The 20,913-nt window shown below is 44.7% G+C and overlaps 1 protein-coding gene across 8 annotated transcripts in view; it reads left to right on the forward strand.

The window, feature by feature from the left end:
- Nucleotides 1–3,331: 3,331 nt before the first annotated feature.
- The window catches only part of C7H10orf90 (chromosome 7 C10orf90 homolog), a 241,458-nt gene continuing 223,876 nt past the window's right edge, over nucleotides 3,332–20,913 (forward strand). For 2 of the 8 annotated variants that reach the window (XM_074078068.1, XM_074078067.1), the window contains exon 1: nucleotides 5,416–6,228. Coding sequence is in view for 4 of the 8 variants with exons in the window: in XM_074078059.1 (XP_073934160.1) it covers nucleotides 3,879–4,091 (213 nt within the window). In the remaining 4 variants the exon portion in view is untranslated. Of the gene's footprint in view, nucleotides 4,092–5,415; nucleotides 6,229–20,913 lie in introns of those variants that run through there. The other 6 variants (XM_074078059.1, XM_074078060.1, XM_074078064.1 and 3 more) reach the window with 6 other exon arrangements.

Genomic DNA, 20,913 nt, shown 5'->3' on the forward strand with positions numbered 1-20,913 from the left:
ACCAGCCACCCACGCCTGTGTGGTTGTAGGGCCAACGATGTCCAGGATAGACTTGGACTGGCCTCATGTGGATTGCCCACCCCTAGGCCACTGAACTGGCACTCAGTATCAAAGTTCTCTGAAATTGTCTTAGTCAGTTTGGGCTGCCATAATGAAACACAAACTTAAATAGTTGGTGAGTATTTCTCACAGTTTTGAAGGCTGGACATCTAAGATCAGGGAGCCAGTACGATTGGACTTCAGTAATAACTCTTCTTGGTTTGCAGGTGGCTGTCTTCTTATTTTGTCCTCACAGGTCTTTCTGCTGTGCTCCTCTGTGGGAGGTAAGAGGAGGCCCCTGTTTCTCTTCTCGTAAGTCACTAATCCTATCAGAAGAGCCCCATCCTCATGATCTAATTTATCCCCAGTTACCTCTTGAAGGCCCCATCTCCAAATACAACCACATGGGGGTTATGGCTTCAGCATGTGAATTTTGGGGGCACACAAACATTCAAAGCATAACAAGGACAGAATCTGATTGGCCCCATTTGAGCTAGCTATCCAACCCTATGCCAGTCAATGAAGTTAGAGACAAGGCGTTGCTGCAAGGCAGGCCAGCTTCATTGGTCGGTATGAGTGGGTTGAGGGGGGAAGGTGGGGATTCCCAGAAGAACAGAACTCTGAGCAAACCAGTAAGTGTCATAACTTGAGCAGCATGGCATTGCCTGACTCCCCATATGTTTATGTCTAGACACGACTGACTTTCTGTCCTTTGAATGAAAAGTACTCAGTGCTACACACTTTCTTCTTCTGCTGGGTTTTTTGTTGTTGTTGTTTTTGGTACTGGCAATAAAAATCTGCATGAGATTTTTAAAAAAATCACATATTAAAACAATTTTTACCCTAACAGCTAACACATTGCTCACAAACAGTCTGTTCAGGAGAACACCATCTCTGTTTTCCATGTGAAGAAATCAAAGCTGGCTGCTTCTGGGTACCACTAAATAGCAGAGGGAGTCCTGGAACCAGGGTTAGTCTCTTTTTCTCTTAAGTGATCTTCCCTCTTAAAGTGATGGATCTGATCTTGACCTTTGGGTGATGACAGCCAGTGCCTATGGAGCACATCTCCCCAGTGCCAGCCTCTGTCCCAAGCACTTCACTTGTGCCAGCTCCTTCAGCTGTCACAGCAGCCCATGGAGGAGTGCATTGTTCTTAATTTACTAAATGGATGGGGAAACTGAGTCAGGGGTAGCTTTGAAGTTCAACAAGGCAATGGGCTGGCATTGGATGGGTCCTAGGGAACCAAGGTGTTATGACTTGGAGATTGTGCTTCAGGATGCACGGTACTTGTACTATGGAGGTCATGGTCCTGATGGGCACAAGAAGCAATGGTTCCAAGGACAGATGGAAGGATGTGAGCCAGCTCTCCCTCAGTGGCTCAGTCAAGAAGGGGCCCTGTGTTCAGAAGCCTCTCTTCACCTTTCCTAGGGAGGGCCTGCCCCAGGAGGGAGAGCTGCTCTCTGCTGCCTTTTGTCTATACATGGTCTGAATTGATACACTCTCAAGTCCTGGCTATTAGAATAGCCAGGGGGTTGTGGGTAAAGTGAACTAAAGCTGGTGAGGAGGAGCCTTGTCTGCTTGCTTGTTTGGCCTGGGTCTAGATTCAAACTCATCTTTCATCTGTCCATTTAGTTCCTTTTCCAGAACCCCAACTTCTCATCCAAGCTTCCTGCCCTCTGGCCTTCCATTTCCTCCATACAAGGAGGGCTTACATCTGAAAATCCCAAGGCTTCCGTCTAGCCTCTTGCCCAAGAGTCCTGCAGACTGTTTCAAGATCACACCACAGTTTTCTCCTGTGGTCATACTGCTCAATGAAAGTTCAGCCACAGCTTGCTTCAGTCAAGGAAGAGGGAGAAGTTACCTACACCCTGGATGATCTCCAGAATCTCTGACACTGCCTATGACCAGTGGTTTCCATAGCAGCCAGGCATTCCTCAGAAAACCTCTTCTTGGTGGCCTTGGGGCCATAGTGGGATGGGCAGTCCTATAGGCCTCCACAGGGCCTGTGGTCCATTAGTGCACTGTGGTGCTAGAAAAGACCTGACTGCTTATTACCAGAACTTCAGGATCTGCTGGGCAGGAACAGATAGGCACCACCAGAAGCTGGTTCAAACGGACGGCTATATAGGGGTATAGGAATTGGTCTTTATGGCTCCAAGCCAGGCAAGCAGATTCCTTCTTTCTTTGAGGTCCTTATTTAGTTTTAATTTCTTTATTGCCTAAATTTCTTCCCTGGCTGTCTTTATCACGGAACTTCCAAATCCAAGATGGTGCTCCACAGTGTAGTTCACTGGGGAGTCTCCAGCATGACTCTCAGGTTTGAATCATGGATCTTGGCTTCCATCAGTTGGGTCTGGCATCCTGGCTGATATCCTTGGGAGAATCAGAGGCAGAATTAGGCAGTGTTTTGTTTAAGGTAAAGTGAATGCCACTCTGAGATGTTGGGCTGGTGTTCATTCTCTGTGGATCTACTGTTTTCACACTCCGATGAGAACATCGGTCTGAAAGGTCTTTATTGTCTTTCATCTCCTCCTGTGGTTTAGTTCTCAGTCTCTACATTTCCCTTGTTTCCAAAAGTTTAGCAATCCACTAGCCAAGTCCTAGCTGAGTGTGGCTTGCAGACCTCCCACCTAGAGCAGATGGGGTAAGGTACAGGGTCAGGAACTGTAGCTCTGTTCTCAGGAAAGTCATTGCAGCCCTTCATTCAGCCTCTTCTATGGCTTGCGATATCAGGCAGGTGAATTAAATTTTCAAGGGTTCAGCTTTGCTAAAGTCAAGAATAAGTTCCTGTAAAGAACAGTTTTGTGTCTGGACTTGGAGAAGCCAGAGCACTTGTCATCTATTTCCTCCTGGCACACATCTTTGACCCAAGACTTGTCATTTTAACCTCCAAAACACTAGATTTTTTCTATTCACCTAGTGAATAGAAATGGCAAAACATGAAATGAAAAGTGAGACTATCATGGATCCACATTTCTAAATGATTTGAAATTTGGAATCTAATCATTTTAGCCTCATGTAAATTTCCACTATTTTCTAAGTGTAGGGAGAGAACTTTGGGAAATAATTTGAGCAGAAATGTGCAACTGTCCCTTGAGTATCATTCAGTGCTCTTCCTGGGGGAAACTGAGGCTCAGGGTAGAGAAGGGACTTCCACTGTTGATCGGGGTCTTGAGCCCCCATGTGAGCCAGTGTTCTGGCCCAATGCTTTTCCCAAATTCTCTAGCAGTCTTCATTTCTGTGCTGGGAGTCTCTTTGTCCCTTGAATGTGTCCCTTATCTTTTCTAGGGCTGAGAACGCTCTTTGTGTCAGTAGGCAGTCTGCACTTGCTCCTTTCAGTCCTGGCAAGAAAAAGTAGGAATTCTAAAAGGCATCAATTATCTCTCCTGGGTCCTTTGTACAGAGCTCTGTAAATAATTTATTTGTATTTGAGGGCCTAGAAACAGAAACATTGTATCTTTTGGTAACCAGGCAAATTCTGCGCTCAGAACTTGAGTGCAGTGGGAAAGAAACGTGTTTCTTTGAAATCAGAAAACAGAGTGACCCACCAGCTGGGGGACATGGCTGGTGTTGGTCAGATCCCAGCAAGAGGGTTTTTTTTTTTTTTCTCGTGTCATGGAAAGGTCACGCTGGAGGTTTCCATGTCCTCATCCTTCATCCTGCAACTGGGATTTGGGAACTGGCTGTGAAGTTGGAAAGCCCTGAGCCAGGCCTGGCTGGGGCGCTTCCCAAGCCCCTCCTGCTGCACTCAATACCTGGGTGAAACAAAGAAAATTGTGTTTGCCAGGCTGGCTTGCCGAAGTCACAAGAATCCGAGCAGGATCACGCAGTGCACTGGAATGATTGCAAAAACTCCTGTGCAGGGCCGCAAGGGAACGCCTGTCCACTGTCCGTTCCAGATAAAGACCTTTAGCACCGAGCCGAAAAAGCATGCGATGATCACGGATTTTGTGAAGAGTAACTGGTTTCCCTCCCAGAGAAGAGCCAAAGTGTGTATTATCCATGTGTGCCAAGGCCTGCAGCCCGCCCAGGAGCCAGCCAGCAGATATGAGGTACCGTGGGCAGGTGGGGAACTGCGGGGGTGCTCTCGGTTCCGAGAGAGGTGGAGGGGTGCGTGTCACATATACAGTTCAGGTGTCTTACCTGGCTTAATAAATTAATCACATCTATTTGTAGTCTTTCCTGAGGGATTTGAAAAAAGACTATTTGTTCTTTATTTCAATTTTTGCAACATTGTTACAGGGGTAGCATGTTGGATCAATGTCATTTACACACGCCAAGTTTCTGCCGTTACAAACATTTCATAAGGCTCGGAAGACTTCTGCCGGTGGGCCATTGGTGTTCACATTTAGAAAATGCAGTGCATTTTATGAGTTCAGTGTTCTATAAATGTGCAGTTATCTGTCTTTAAAGAATGAAACCTGTTGAAATTATACTAAGAAGGGGCGGGGGTGGGGGGGAAGGGGGAGGAGGGAGAACGATGGAGGGGTGAATCTAAGATATATTGTAAAGACACATGTAAATATCACAATGTATCTCCTTGTACAACTATTATATGCTATAATAAAATTTCTATTTGTTTCCTGATGTGTCATGCAGGAGGATATACATGACATGCTTTGATACAACTAAATAGAATGATCCAAGAAAGGTCTTTCCATTTTTGAGGGTGAGCTCTCATTTTTAAGCACAGACAACTTTATAGAAACAAAGGCAAACACTGGCAATTTAGACAGCAAAGTGAGATGAACACATTACTATGAAACATATTTGCATTCTGCAGTGGTATCAGCCATAAGCAGTTATCTTTTCAGAAAGTAAACACACATGAAATCTGATCAGCTCTTTATCGTACATGGAATAAATTATGAATGACACTGTAATTGACTCCCAGATAGCTCACTTACCCATCTCTTTTGATGAATGTAACATGCAAATTGCTAATGCTTTATGAAAAGACAACCTTTCTGAATATTGATGCTGTTATTAGGGAGGCCGTCCCATGGTCTGATAGCCGGCAAATACTTCAACTCTTTTGTTCTCTACACTTGGCAGAAGGAAGCCAGCACAATGTGGAAAAAACAGGTTTTACAGGGTTCAAGGCTGGCTTCTTCCAGTTCCAGCCCTGGGAGAGTGAATTTCCATGTTCACAACCCAGATGTAAAGGCCACAGGAATAATGGTGTTAATTAAATTCAGTAATCGTTGCTCATTACTTCATTGCCCAATCAACCAGAGCAAAAGGTATGCAATTAGAATATAATTGAAAGAAACCAGAGCTGTTATTATTCACAAGTAATTAATGGGATGGGGACAGAATTTTATCATTTTCATTGAGGTTACTTTACAGTCCTCTAGAGAGGGAAAAACTTGCTGAATTATATCATCACACGTTTTACAGTCTTACAATAATTCATGGTTATGTTTTAAGCCCTATGTAGCAAACAGTCAATTTTATGTCCCCATTTTTTTCATGCATAAAACTTCATTTATTCCTGCATTAGTATAGTCACACTGAAGATAACAATGTAACAAAAGTGAATCTTTAAAGAACATTGTAAAAAACTTCAAATACATTGATCATCATAGCTACTTTTTTGTGGTTTGTTCCTCCACTGCCTTTTACAGCCAAGAGTTGAGCCATGGTTGGTAAAATGAGGCTCAGGCCCTTCCCCTGGCCATCTGTTTAATTATCTGGATGGTTTTCCCTGCGTCTGTGATGTGAGACATGGTCTAGGCAGGGCCTGTTTACTGGGCTCAAGGGTAGGCCAAGTTTGAAAAACAACAGATAGGATATATGTCTGCTGTCCTTCTGAATTTTGAGGTTTGCTTAACTCTCAGTAACAAACATGTCTTGATTAAAAATATCCCCATCCATTGAACTATTATGATTACTCTCAGTGGGGCATGTCAGCACCTCTTAGATTGAGGAAGGTAGGAAGAAGCAAACTTCCTTGCTCTGTTTCACAAGCTGAACAGTTGAGTGAGCCCAGTTAACAGCCTCTGGGTCCTGTCATTGGACTTGACCCCGTGACTCCTCCTCTTCCAGCAGCTCAGGGGCCATCCATCAAGCTGTCCTGGGCTGTGACCACATAGTGCCCAGTGGGGTGAAAAATGAGCAAGGTCACTGGGATGAACTTTCAATGCACAAAGGTGCTGGATTAAAGAAACTGGTTGGTTTTCCATAAAGGTGAGTTTGGGTGATTTTGTTCCTAGGAAAACCTTATAGATTGCAAATTCTTTCTGCAAAAACTTGCAAACTTTCTTGGGTTGAGTGGAAGTTCTACAGACAGAGATTTGTAATGGCCTTAGTCCTGAGCTGTGTTAATGCTTGGAGAAGCTATCTGTCACTTGGGGTAAGCAGTGACCCAGTATAACTGCAGCCCAGGGATGGTCCAGCCACACCCATTCCCTTCCTTAAACTGCCTTGAGGAGAAGCCACTGTGCTGAAAGGTACCTAGGGTGGGAAGCAGATGAGGGAGGATGCTGAAGATCCTTGTCCTTGCAAAGCCTGGATCCCCATTGATTCTGAGATGCCCCAAATGAGCAGGAACCCAGATCATTAAGGGCATTTATCTCCCCATATATGTTTGGATAAATTTCAAGTATCAAGAAAGCCATGAATGGGCCCTGTCTTTCAGCTGTGCCTGCTGTCCACATTGTGAGCGTGGATACTTTCTGAGTCTCCCCAAGGCAGAGCGCAGATGGCCTTGCCAACTTCAGGAAGGGAAATCCTATAATTCTGTGATGTGCTCGAATCTCCCAGAGTGTGAAGTGAGGAATGGTCCCTTCATTGATTGTGGAGACCTCTTTGGTGATAGGCACAGACCGGGACTTGCCAGCCAAGGCTTGTCCATTGTATGGGTGACAGTTTCTAACGCACTTAATCATGAGATGAAGCGGGGAAAGGTTTTGTATTTGGAAATCACTATTTGGCCCTGCCTCTCAATATTTTCTGAAACCCTTGTCATCAGTTGTGTCTCTTTTTTCTATTCATCTTTTTTTTTTTTTTTGAAAGGGGTGGAAGGAGGACTTAGCCAGTAATGCTTAATTCTGGTTGGGTATAAGGATCATGGTGAGCTTTAAAAAATTACCTATGCCTGTGACCTAACCAAAGCCACTGTGACTCTGGGCTCCAGAGCAGTGTCAAAGCATCAGCAACAGACAACAAGCAGACATTACACATATCAGGCAGCTCCTTGTACCTTCCATTTCTCTCCTGATCCAGTTGGTGATTTCCTCTACCTGCTCAAGCACACAAAGCATGTTCATATTGGCAGTTTTTAAGGTCCTTATTTGCTCATTTCACCATTATTTCACTGTTACTTCTATAACTGTTTCTACTGATTGGTTTTCCTCTTGATTAAGGATTGTATTTTCTTGCTCCTTTGCACATCAGACAGTTTTTAGGTTGAATTTTGCATTGGAGTTTTACATTGTTGATTGCTTATTTTTGTTGTACTTCCATGAGAAGCACTGAACTTTGTTCTGGCATTAGGGCAAACTACTTATAGACAGCTCAGTGCTGTTGAGGCTTACCTTTGAGATCTATGGGAGCAGGTGTAAAGCAGGCCTTCATGCAGGGCAGTGGTTCTCAGCCAAGGATGATTTTGCTCCTTGGCAATGTTTGGAGACAGTTTTGACAACTTGGGGGAAGATGTCACTGATTCTAGTGGGTAGAGACCAGAGATGCTGCTAACTTCGTACAGTGTGTGAGATGGCTCCCTTCCTTCCTTCAGAGAATAACCCAGCCTAAAACATATGTAATTTTGAAGCTGAGAAACCCTACTCTAGGTTAGGGTTAATTTAGCCCCTCAGTGAAGACATGCCCCTTCTGAGGGTTTTACTTGATGTCACAGGTGTGATGAAATCTTTGCACTTGGGCTGGTAAGAACTTGAATTCTTTCCAGCTCTGTCTGAGGTCCTACACTTGTCTGACCTACCACTTTCTGGTAGTTTTTTTCCTTTTGCTGCTTTCAGGTAGTATTCTCTCAAACAGGTGCAGATTAGTATTCAATGAAGGACTTGAGGGGTTCCTGTAGGTTGCTAGCTCTCTATTTCCTTGCATTTCCATGCTCTCCACAAATTCTGGCTACATAGGTTTCCCTGAGTCCTGTCTCTGCCTCCTCCTAGGCTCTACTGAGTTTCCCATCCCAGGGTCATGACCTGGAAACTGCAGTCATGTGGGGCAATTGTGGGGCTCCTCTCTTGGTTCCTCTCTCTTAGGGCACAGTTCTGTATTGCTTTCTGGAAACCATTGTTTCATACCTTTTGCCTGGCTCCTCCCTTGTGTCTGGAAGTAGACTTTGCCCAGGTGGGCTTTGATGGATGCTTTCAAGAAGTTGGGCTGTGTCTTGAGGTCTTGTGAAATAAAAGTACTCAAGTTTTAAGTGCTTGGGCCTCAAGATAATTTGACCCAGAGAAAAAAGAAATCACTGAAGCCAAACCAGAGGAAAAATAAGCATTCCCTTTTCTTTCTCAGTTATCAAAAGGAATAAAGGAATTTTGCCTATTTCCCAATCATGCTGAAGTGCTTTAGTCAGATCAAAGTCTTCTGAATCTTACTTTTCTTCCTGAAGTCCTGGCCTCCAAATGATGTTTTTGCTGGGAGATGCTGGTGACTGACTGTGCTCCAGAATGAGCAGGCTGAGAAAAAGGTGTTTCACAATGGACCATAATGATTGCAATTGGCTCTGCCACTCCACAAACAGGTCTGGAATCCCTACCTCATCCTTAGGTCTTGCCTCCTGTCTGGGCATGTGCTTAGTGCTTCTGCTAGAAGCCCCAACAATGCAGGCTCCATTGGCCATGGCCTTGACTGGGAGCCTCCACTGGCCTTGAATGAGGCTTCCATTGGCCATGATTGGGGCTTCCATTGACTTTGACTGTGAGTGTCCATTGGCCATAACTGTGAGCTTCTATTGGCCTTGAGTGGGAGCTACTTTTGGCCTTGACTGGGAATTTCCATTGGCCTGGACTGGGAGCCTCCATTGGCCTTGACTGGAAGTCACTATCCAAGTGCAGAAAGAGAGAAATCTAGAGGAGAAAGGTAAATGAGATGACCATGCATGGGTATTGATGCTACCTCCTCACCATATTCTTCCAGCACCTCACTCACCTGCCAAGGGAGACTGGCAGTCAGAGCTCTGGAAACAGTTTTGTCGCATCAGAAGTCATGCATGGTGACCACTGTCCATCTCACCACACTGTACAATGCTTTATTGTAGGTGAAGTGTGACTTGGGGCATTTGCAGCCAATACTGCTCAGATCTGATATCATTTTGGCCAATTTCTACCAGGGAATTGGGCATTGGTGGGGAGGTCATGTCCACATTTCAGCCAAGTCAAGGGAAGGAAGATGGGAGGTGAAATGTGTTGGTGTGGTTAAAGTGAGGACACTGGATTGAGATTGTCTGGGATCCTGCTATTTGAGTAACCTTGGTGATTTCCTTGTCCTGTCTGTGCTCAGTTTACTCTTTTATATTCACGAGAACAATGGTAATATCTATCTTTTGGGGTGATTGGGGGGATTAAAGGAGTCTACATGAAGAACCATGCTTGGCATGGAGGGAGTACCACATAAAAGCCAGTATCATTGTCCAAGTTCCAGTGTACCTTTTTCTACCATCCTGCCACAGACGTGGAATGAAAAATATGGCCCCCAGACCCAGGGTTGTGACCGGTGCTTGTGGATGTTATCCTCTGCAAGCCATCTTGCTTAAGTCACAGAAAAACAGTCCCATCCATCCTTCCCCACCCTCAAAATGCCAGGTGACAGGGACTTCAGACCTTCCATGCTTTCCTGCATATTCTTTTGTGTAGTCTACATTCTTGGCTCAGGTAATGCCCTTGTCTCAAGATAGTGAGAAGTTAGTTACAAACTGGCTGTAAGCTGATGGCCTACTCCTCCTATGGCCAGCTGCAAATTCCATCAGTGACAGAGTGTCATGAGAATGTGAGTTCCTGTATATCTGATTCCTACATGAGAAAGCCAGGGCAAAGGCAGAAAATGGCAACATATTTTTTAAGGCAGTACTGGAGTTTGAACTCAGGACCTTATCCTTGCTATACTCCTACCCTTTTTGTGTTAGTTTATTTTACAGATAAGGTCTCACATTTTTGCCTAGGGCCAGCTTTGGACTGGGATCCTCCTACCTCTGCTTCCTGAGTAGCCACCCCACCCAGTTTTTAATTTAAAACTGCAGTCCTCCTATCTTCTTCCAGAGTAGCTGAGAATCCAAGCCCAAGCCACCATGCCTGGCCTGTTTTTGTTTTGGTAGTGCTGGAGATTGAATTCAGGACCTCACCCTTGTTAGGTAAGTGTTATACCACTCGAACCACACCCCAGTCCACTAGCAGGGCATTTTCAATATAAAATAGACATCCCTCAGAACTCTTACAAGGGTCCTAATGGGATTTTACCACCTCATAGAGGTTGAATGGGCCTCACATCGTATTGTACTTAGGAATATTGGGAACTCTCAGACTGCAGATATCTGGATTCTGGGAGGGCACCATCTAGAAATCTGTGGGTTTTGGTTTTTTGTTGGTTCGTGGTGCTGAGGATCAAACCCAGAGCCTGTGCATGATAGACAAGTGCTCTGCACTTAGCTACTCACCCCTACCCCCATAAGTCCGTGTATTTGACATGAAACCTGATTCTGATGCAGGTCTGAAGCCCTGACCTGAAGTCCCAGATCAATCCTTTGTGACCACATGAATAGAGAAAGCAGTGACAATGATGCCAATGTGAACTAGTGTGCTACGAAAACTGGTGTGTGAAGGGCTGTGGGCGTGGTGTAGCAGTGGTGAGGCTGGGATCACTGTGTGCTAGTAGCCTAGGGAGTCAGAGACGGAACAAAGGAGACTGGTGTTGGCTGATCCCTGACTCGCCTCATTGATCCACACCACAGCTGTATGGGACACACGAGCCCCATTTTTCTAGAGAGAAAATCTGTGAGGCCTGGAGTGATGATGCAGACTGCACAGTGACACGGTTAGAATGGCAAAGGGGACTCCAGCCTTGTGATATCCTACTCTGAGTCTGTGATTGTCATGTGGTGCCGGGGAGGAGAGAGGCCAGTAGCAAATCTAATGGGCTGGACCCAGCTCAGAGGCAGCCACAGAGACACCGAGAAAGCTGCCAGTGCCAGGACTAAGTGGTGAGAGGCAGCTACATAGACTGTGACTCCACTCCTCTGTAAGTGCCTCCCTCCAGTCTGGAGTTCCTCTGCTTGTTTTTGCTGTTCCAGGTTCTAGTCCTCCTCTAACGAGCAGAGAAGTCAGGGAGGAAACACTTGTGCTGGCTCATTTTAAAGTTTGAATCCAGAACATCCTGTGTAGCAGGAACAGTATTAGATGCTGCAAACATAGGTCACAGAAGCAGAGCTCCACTCCTGTTGGTTGCTCCTGTGGGAGCATCAGCCAGTGAGTGTCTACACAGAAATGAGGACCTTGAGGACGCAGAAAGACCCCCTCAGAGGAAGAGACATTTGGCTATGTTCATCATGGAAATTTGGGAGGTTTCTGGGCTTAGCAGGAAGGGTGAGGGTAAAAGATTGGGGAAGGGGAAGACATTTCTGGTAAAATGTCCACCATTTCCAGATGGTAGCACAGAGAAGGAGACCCTAAACAGAGTCCAGTGGCTTCTCTGAACTGAAAAGAGAGAGGTCACAGCTAGAATTTGAGGGCACAGTTCCTGAGAGGAGGAAGCCAGAACTCCAGAAAATTGCTGCAGGTCTGCTTGAGTCTGGCTGAAAAAGCCACCTGTGTTCTGTAGGACAAAACTCTGTGAGATGGGGCAAAGAACAACTGGCCAGGAAAAAACAGTTCCTGGGGAGCTATGAGATGAATAGCATTTAGCATCCCCTTGGGGCTGTGGATCACTCAAGCTGCCCTCCATCTGAAATGTAGGGACCTCACAGAATTCGGGGACAATTTAGCTGAACTCCTAGGTAATATTTTGGAAGTGTCACTAAGCTAGCCACAGAGTAAAGGCCCTGTAGACCCATTCCCTAACAATTAAAAAAAATTGTTGGAAGACCCAAGCATCTCTTGAGTAGTTTAACCAGTTAGCAAAACGGAGTTCAATACTTTTTATCAAACTAAACCCAGTAATATAAAATTCACAATGTGTGGCATCCAGTCAAAAATTTCTAGACATTCAAAGAATCCAGAGAATGTAACTCTATACACAGCAAGGATGGGAATCTAGGGTAGGATCTGAGGGGCAGTTTCTGGTCCCTACTCTGCCCGCCAACTATTTTTTTCAAATGCTTATATTTGTGAAGAAAAGGAAATACAAAGTACTCTTGGAATTGAAGGTACATAGGTTAGAGCCTCTGTCATGAAGAGGGGTACTCATGACTTGCTATGGGACCATGCACCCCGACACCAGGTCAGTCTTCAGTAGACATTTCTGGACTGTGTTGGAATGAATTACTGAATGCATAAATGAAAGCACATGAAATACATATTAGATGAGAACCTGAGACCAGGGTGAGTGATAGTTGACTTTGGGCACATGAAAGATCTTCCTCTGACTCAATACTTATGTTAGGATCCCTTACAGATTCACTCATTTTTCAATGATCAATAGACAGATGATGTATGGATAGATATCAGCTGTTGTTTGTCCAAGAGAAGCTACAAAATGGAAGTCACTTGTTTTATCCTTCTTTTCATTAATTAAATTCTAAATAGCAAAATAATTTCATTCCCTCTTAGTGAGTCTAATCTAAAGCCCTTCTTCATCCCAAAATGCCTTTGAGACAGCTCCAAAAATGAGTATGCTTGAAAAAAACTCAAGCTTTAGAAACAATATTGTATCAGAGAAGCAAATAGGACTGAAACCAAATGGGGTGTGGGTATTTTCCCAAAGTATATGGCAAACTGCTTGTCATTTTATATCAAAGGCAAGAAGCCACTTCCCAGCACAGCCTCCTATAGCCAGGAGCAAGTACATGGGCACCCCAGGGACTCGTCTGCATCAGGGCCCAGATGTCTCTGATTCAGCCCTGAATTTACAGAAAGTTCACGAAAACCATTATTTTAGCTGCAAATGTGTTCAACTCCTGACTAATGAGTTCTGGGTCCTGCTGGCTTCTTAGCACTTGGCTCTGTTGGCTGCTGTGTGTTGCTTTGTAGTCACTGAGTGGCAGCCTGTTGATTGGCAGTGAGCTGGGCCTGATGATGGAGGGGACTGGGTCTGTATCAACCATGAAGGTCCCAGGAGCAACTGGGACTCACTGTGTGCTCCAGTCCTTACTGATCACTGGAAGGAAAGAAGCTTTGTTAGCTTCCAAAATGTATATACCACTGCACTAATATACAAGAACAAAAACACGAAGACACTCATTAAATAGTCCCATAGAAATAGCTATGTAATTTGTGAGGACTATTGCAAAATGAAATTGTGGTCCCCTTATTTAAAAAAATCAGGGAAATGATCACTAATGGCACTCAAATCTAAGCTTTCTCATTTTTCCCCACATTCTTTCTTTCTCTCTAGTTTTCATGGCATTTTAAATTTGCTGTTTAATGGTGGTCTCAGTAATGAAAATGACAATTTCACAATTGGTATTGTGAATTGTGTAATGCTTGTATTTAATACATACATAGAACAATTAAGTGATATTTGGAACCACCAAATGTTGCAGTCATAGTGGGTGTTGAACGTAGGGCCTCATGCTTACTAGGCTTGCAGTCTGTCACCCGAGCCACCCACACCTCTAGCACTTTATGTGTTGGGTAATTTTGAGGTAGGATCTTGTTTTATGCCTTGGCTACCTTGGACCACAATCCTCCTGTTTGTGCTTTCCCACAGAGCATAGCAGGGGATGACAGGTGCATACCACTGCATCCAGCCATTTGTTGAGAAGGAGGCTCATGAACATTTTGCCTGGGCTGGCCTCCAACTGTGATCCTCCTGATTTTCACCTTCTAAGTAGCTGGGATTACCGGTATGAGCCCATGCACGGTTGCCCATAATCGTGTTTTTCAGCTGATCCAAGAATATGTGTATTTCATTCTTACTAGAATAATGGAAGTGCTGCAAAAACCAACACACCAGTCTCACTTTCTTTATATGACCACATTCTATCAGCATCTGCTTTTGGTTTGTTGGGGAATAAGGAAGGACCACACGGAGAGGCAGCTCTGGGTTGCCCGACCTTTCCTTCCTTTTCTATCATCATTTCAGCATAAATGGTTGCCCAACCCAGGCAGCAACATGAGTAAGTATGGAAGCCACGGTAGGGTTGCTTGGCCGTTCTCAGAACACTTTTACCTCCCTAACTGTCTTGCAGTCGGGTTGGTGCCAGCAGAAGGCACAGCTTCAGGGCAGTTGGCATTGCTGCATACTTGATCTTAGATGTGACATGCTCAACTCACATTCCCTGTGATTTTTGCCCAATCCCATGAGCATGAGCATGTAGGCTCACCCAGACTCTAAGTGAGGGGCACCTATGTCAAGGGCCAGCCAAGAAAGGAGTGAGCACACACAATGTGTGTACCTCCTCTGCCCACACATCTACTCCACCGCCCCATTGGACTTCAATCACAAGATGCAAGTTGAAAGATACCATTATTAAATTTCAAGATGGAAACACCAAAAGCGGTGACATACCAAAGGAAAAACTGATTAATTGGATTTCACCAGAATTACAGGTAGATGTGCCTCAAAGGACACTCTATCTTCAGAATGAAAAGGCGATCTGCCTGTAACACGAGTGAACTTGGAGGACATTATACTAAGTGAAGGAAGTCAGACACAGAAGGACAAATATTGGACTCCACTTATCTGAGGTGCCTGGAATAGTCAAATTTGCAGAAAGAAGGTAGAATAAGGGGTGCTGGGGGCAGGGGGAGAGAATAGAGAGAGAGTTCTGGAGATGGATACTGGTGACGGTTCCATAGCATTGTGAAGGTGCTTAGTTGTTCATTTAAAAATGGTTAAAATGGTGAATTTTATATTATGTATTTTTACCACCATAAAAACCTATTCAAGATGGTGACAATTAAGCCAAATGCACAGACCTTCTTGGATAGGTGCCTGTGCAAAATACAGGTCCCACATCCATAAAGCTGGCCTTGCACCTAGTATTCATAAGAAGGTGAATTTTCAACTTATAGACGGTTCGCATTTGTAGGTTCTTCCACCACTTGGGGAGACCTCTGAGAGCAACATCTGAAACTCATTTCTCCTACTATGTGTTTGATGAAGCTCTAAGCCAAGTCAGAGCTTACATGATATGTGTTCTTTAAAATCAGCCTTATTAAGATATAATTTACATACATTAATATTCAGACATTTTCAAAGGACACAGTTCATTTTGTTCTGGCAGATGCTGACAGAAAATGTCTGGGACATTTTCACCAACCCAAAGACTGCCCTGCCCTGCTCCCTCAGAGCCCTCCCCCAGCCAATATCCTTTTTGTCGCCATAGTGTTACCTATTCTAACATGTTCTGTAGTGGAAATCCTGCAGTCTGTAGTATTTTGTGACATGATAAATTTCCATTACAACTTTCAGCATCTTAATCAAGTCCATTGATGTTCTCTTGAGGCAGCAGAGGGCCGAGGGCTTGGACCCTCGTGCAGGGAAGTGTGTATTTATAGCCCGACTCTGCCAATGTTTAACTCTGGAACTCTCCATGGAACCTACCTTCTCCAGCACCACTGGCTTCGTATATAAGATGGTGTTATGATGGTATTGATATCAAACGCTACTGTGGGGATGGAATAAGGTCCTGTGTAGAAAGTGCTTAGGCCACGTGTGGCTCACAGTAGCGACTCCTAACACTTAGCTGTTGCTCACACTGTCGTTGGTTTTCTTATGAGCAATAATACAATGCCTCCTTGCCTTTAGGTGGGATTATAGTAGACCCTTCTTTCCAGGGTTGCCATGGAAATGACTTAATGCTGTGAAGCATTTAGCATTGTGCTTCCTCATGGTAAGCCCTCCAGAGTGTAACTGTTATAATTTTCCTGTGATAAAGCCATTAAAGACCAAATTATGTTAGCCTTCAAAAAGTAGAAGACATCACTGCCCTTAATTCCGAGAAGGTGTAAAAGTCAGATATAAAAGGGCTCCTTTCAGATTGCTTTTGGCCAGTCTAGTTGAAAAAAATCACAAAAAGCAGCTGTCAGTGTAAAATATATAAAATACTAAGTCCTACCCCTCTAGGAGTTCCATGGGAACAGGTAAAGCCTCATCCTGCTTGGTGCTTTTGTTTTTGACTGTATTGCTTTGAAAGAAGAAAAAAACCAACTGAGTTAAAAGTTAAAGATTTGAGTGGGCTACTGAATTCTCAGAACTTTCTGATGTGTTCCAAAGTCAGAGTGACTTTAGAGTACTTGTTCTGAAGTAGTTCAAACCGTGCAGAGCTCTAACTGAGGGAAGGGAGAAGGTGACGGGAGACAGTGTCTAGGGAAAACGTCTCTACGTGGTTCAAGAAATGGATTCTGCTTGTGGAGTCATCAGCTCACATTTTAGAGTAGGGAGAAAATGTTGCAAATGATAGCCAACATAATAGAACATGCTGGAAGGAATTCTTAAGGAATCAGGGGACATCCTTCTCTTTGATATACAAAATAGTTCAGCTAAATTTGACTTTGTAACTGGGTAATTAACATGCCTATATTTTGGAGTTATTCTCCTTCCCACGCCTGGTGTTTGCATAGACATCTCCAGCAAGTGCTTCATTCTTGCTGCTGTCATTTTACTTGCCAACAGAGAGGGCTAACATGGCCCCGGGGGGAAGACCAAGAGTGAACTCTGCAGACCACATTTCATTAGTCAGCTGGGGAGGCTGTTTGCCTCCTTGTGTGTCTTGCAAGAAAAGGAATGATTGAAATCATATATCCTCTTTACATCCTGATTTGTCTCATTTTCAAATCAGAACCCCACCAAACACCACCCTTGGAGACAAGAGTGAAGGAGAAACCCAAGGAGAGTCACTGTGGTATCCTCATTCAGATCCTAACAAGGAACAATGCCCCCATTTGCAATCAGATAAGGGATATTATCTCGGTAATAAAAGGCAATCGAGAATCTAAATGAAAAATCTAATGCTTTTCATGCTGATTTATTTTAGATTAGAAAAAGTTAAACCAGATGTATACATGAAGAGATGAAGCATGAAGAGGGGTCATGGTGGAGAGAGAAATCTCAGATTTGAGTTATTAGAGGTGCGGGGTTGCATTAACCAGAACGTACACTGTCTGACATTAATTACTGTTGCAGAATAGAGTTCAGAAGATTGAAAACAAACATTGCAGCATTGGCAAAGATCAATCATGCATCTGATTGGTGTTGGAGAGTGTGTACTATTCCTGAGAGAGGTGTACTAACTAGTGGTCCAACCTGGACCCAGCCACCCCATGTGCTGTTTGCTCCCCCAGTAGGACCTCCTGAAACCCCAGGGGAAGGCATTTGGGTGCTGGAAAGAGATGCCCTCCTTTCCTTTTCCAACAATGTCTATCATTATTCTAAAGAAAAGACCCAGCCAAAACCCCACACATGTGAGATACAAGTAGATAGGGGGCATCTCCTTTGTTTCTCTGTGAACCATTCACATATCCAGAGAAACAAAATTGGGAAGGTGGTATGTTGGCAGCAAGGTTGTGTATAGACCTGAACATTTCCAATTGTTTTATCCCCTTTCTTCTTTCCTGGGGTAAATGAAGTTTTAATCCCCGATTTGCTTGCTCAATATTTTGCAAAACTCAGTAGATATCTCTACTCCCACCAGGCAAGTGCACACAAACACACACGCACACTACGCACACATGCACACATGCACACATGCACAGTGCATCTAGCTGGAGAGGGGAAAGTTCAAGTACTTGAGTTCACGGGGTAAAGTGGGAGCATTTGAACTAGGCGAGGGCTTCTCCTGACTCCAGATTTAGCAGCTCTGTGCCCTAGAGCAAATTACTCAATCTCTCCATACCGGGATCTGTGGTGTGGTGCTGCTATGAGGACTGGATGAGGAACGAATGGAAAACCCAACCCCAGGACTAGCGACCAGCGCTCAGTAAACATCCATCGTACTGATGTGCAATCCTCTCACCCAAACTCTGGGGACTAAATGTGGCTCGACAGCAATTCTTTGGATTTAAAAGACGAGTCTGTGCAACTTCTCCAGAGGACCTGAGGTGGCACTGTGTAATTAGGCTCACTGATGCTTTTGCAATAAAATCCATGAAAATGCACACTAAATGGAATAAATTAATATTATAAATAGCCTTAGGTTAGTGTAGGTAAGGCTTTGCTGTCAGATTAGCTTGCTACAAACCCAGGGAGAAAAAGCTGTCGGATTTCAGAGCATTTTAGAATTGCAGATAAGGATGACAGCTCCATAGTGAGATGCAGGTATTTTGAAGGGGAAAGGGGTCGGAAAACACGAAGATCAGCAGAGCCAATAATGTGTGTGCTCTTTGGAGCCCAGCTGCTGCAGCAGGACTTGGGAGGATCCAGTCAGAGAATGAGCAAGTTGCTCTGCACAGTGTGCAGTCGTAGGCATACGCACAGGGACAGGTCAGTGTTACTGCACCTGCAACATTCAGTCAAAGCTCATGAGAGCACTGCTTCTGGCTGCCCGTGGGATTGGAAGATGAATTTACTATTGATGTCATTGCCCTAGCAGACACCAGGCTTGACCACTGAACCTTTGCAGAGCAGTACTGGCAGGAAGACCTGTCCTCTGTGAGGTGGTGGACAGAGTTATGGTGTGGAATCAAGAGGGCTGGTGTAGGTGAAAGAGCCACCCTTTCCTTGTCTTTGGCACTAAGGCAGTTTACCCTCTTGGTGCCTTAGTCTCCTTATGTACAAAAACAAAACAAAACCTAAACCACCAAAAGCAATAATAACAAAAACCCAACTATGTCTCCTGGCCACTTCTTGTGGATTTTGGAGAATCAGAATGAGGTGACATACAGTAAAGATAGTTGCATATTTTTGTGAGTTCCCAGGATATTTTAAGGTGATAGATCCTAATGATGGTTTCCTATTCCCGAAAAGCGATCCTATTTGACTGCGTTCCAATCTGGGTTCCTTTACTTGATTATTAGGTATATGTGACCTTGGACAAGTCACTTAACCTCCCTGTGCCTTGAATTCCCATCTACAAATGGAAATAATGGTTTCATGCCCCTCTCACAGAGTTGCTGGAGGGTACACAAGGCAATTGCCCAGTGGCCATGGTGGTTCCTCATGTAGCCTCAGGGTGAACCAGACCCTGGACACTGGAAGCTGGAAAGGGGCCTCACCTTTTCCCCATTCTATGACTTTGGTAGATTATGTCCCTGGTTTATAGTGGCCCATGGGTATGATGGGGTAATGACCTCCGTTCTTTGGGTACAGTGTTGAAAATTAGAACACTATCACCATGGAAAAGGAGAATAGACAGGCACAGTGAAGAAAGAGACTTCTATTGTGAAAAGAAGGCTTTCATTAAAAGGGATGGTATGCCTCTGAAGAGACGTGAGGTGGACAGTTGGGGTGGGAAAGCCCAGCAGCCTCCAGTTGTTGCCATCTTGGTCTTTTGCTGGTCAACGTGGTGGTGAAATCTCATGATGCAAACTTTTGGGTCCACCCTTAATTCACGGAATGGGCCAGAGCTGGCACACGTGTTGCCAAGTTGTGTCGCTCTTGCAGGAGAGGGTTTGTTAGTCATAAGCCCAGCATACTTACTGCATTTAGAGTGTTTCAGATGTGGGGCATGGGTCTGTTCCTTTTCCCGTCCGTGTCTGGCTGTTTGCTTGCTCTAACAATTACTACTCCTTTCACTAAATAACACTTCATGCTTTAGAGACTTAGGCAGACAGCCTTGAAAGGACTGAGACTGGGTTCTCTGATCACTCAGGAAATGGCTCAGACTGACAAGGGGCTCCCTCTGCATGGGAAGCTCTAAAGAACTGGAGCAGTGCCTTGGTTTTTTTTTTTTTTTTTGAGTGTGGGGAGGTTATCTATTTGTAGCAAGAGTGCCACATAATCCTGCTATTTACCTACAGGTGGAATTATGGGCCACACAACCTCCACCAAGCCAGAGACTGCTAGCCATCCCTTAACTCCTAGCCTTGGCCAGGCTCTCAGCCCCAACCCTCCTGTTTTCTTCCTTCCTTCCTTCTGTGCCTCCTTCCTTCCTCTCCTCCCTCCCTCCTTCCCTCCCTCCTCTGTAGCCTCTGCAGTGTATGATACATTGCTGTGCAGGACACCAGAGATGTGCAGGTAGGCCCTATCCCAAAGGAGCTCTCAGTTCTGGTAGAGCAACAGCCTGGCTGGGTGAGGAGGTCAGGTGCCTCAGGGGAAGTCAGGGTGGACCCAGCACACATGCGGGGCTGAGAGGCCGCATGGAAGAGGAGATCCCTGACTTTTGAAGACCTGTTTGGTAGCCATCTCCAGTAGAAAAGACACACAGTTTCCCAGAATTTGAGAAGTCAAAGAAAATGTATTCATTTTTGTATGCTTTTCCCATTCATTTTTTCATATAATTTTCATGAAATAAAATATTTTTCATAACTTTTTTTGGTCTTTTGTTTTTTGGTGCTAGGGATTGAACCCAAGCCCTTCTGCACACCTAGGCAAGTGCTCTACCACTGAGCTATATCCCTGCCCTTTCGTATGAGTGAGTGGAAATCATATTGAGATCCAGTGATGCTACCTGCCGTATCTGCAGGCAATCATAAACATTGTCACACATGGTCTCACAGGCCAGACACTCATTCATTCCTTCCACATGTAGTTTAAAGAGCACATTGTGGCCCTGGGGGCTATTCTAGATGTTACAGTACAGCGATGAACAAAGAACTTACCTTGTGAGGATTACATTCCGGTGGGAGCAACTGGAAAACAGGCCAATAAATACGTCAT

Source organism: Castor canadensis, chromosome 7 (genome assembly GCF_047511655.1).
Source record: "Castor canadensis chromosome 7, mCasCan1.hap1v2, whole genome shotgun sequence".
NCBI lineage: Eukaryota > Metazoa > Chordata > Mammalia > Rodentia > Castoridae > Castor > Castor canadensis.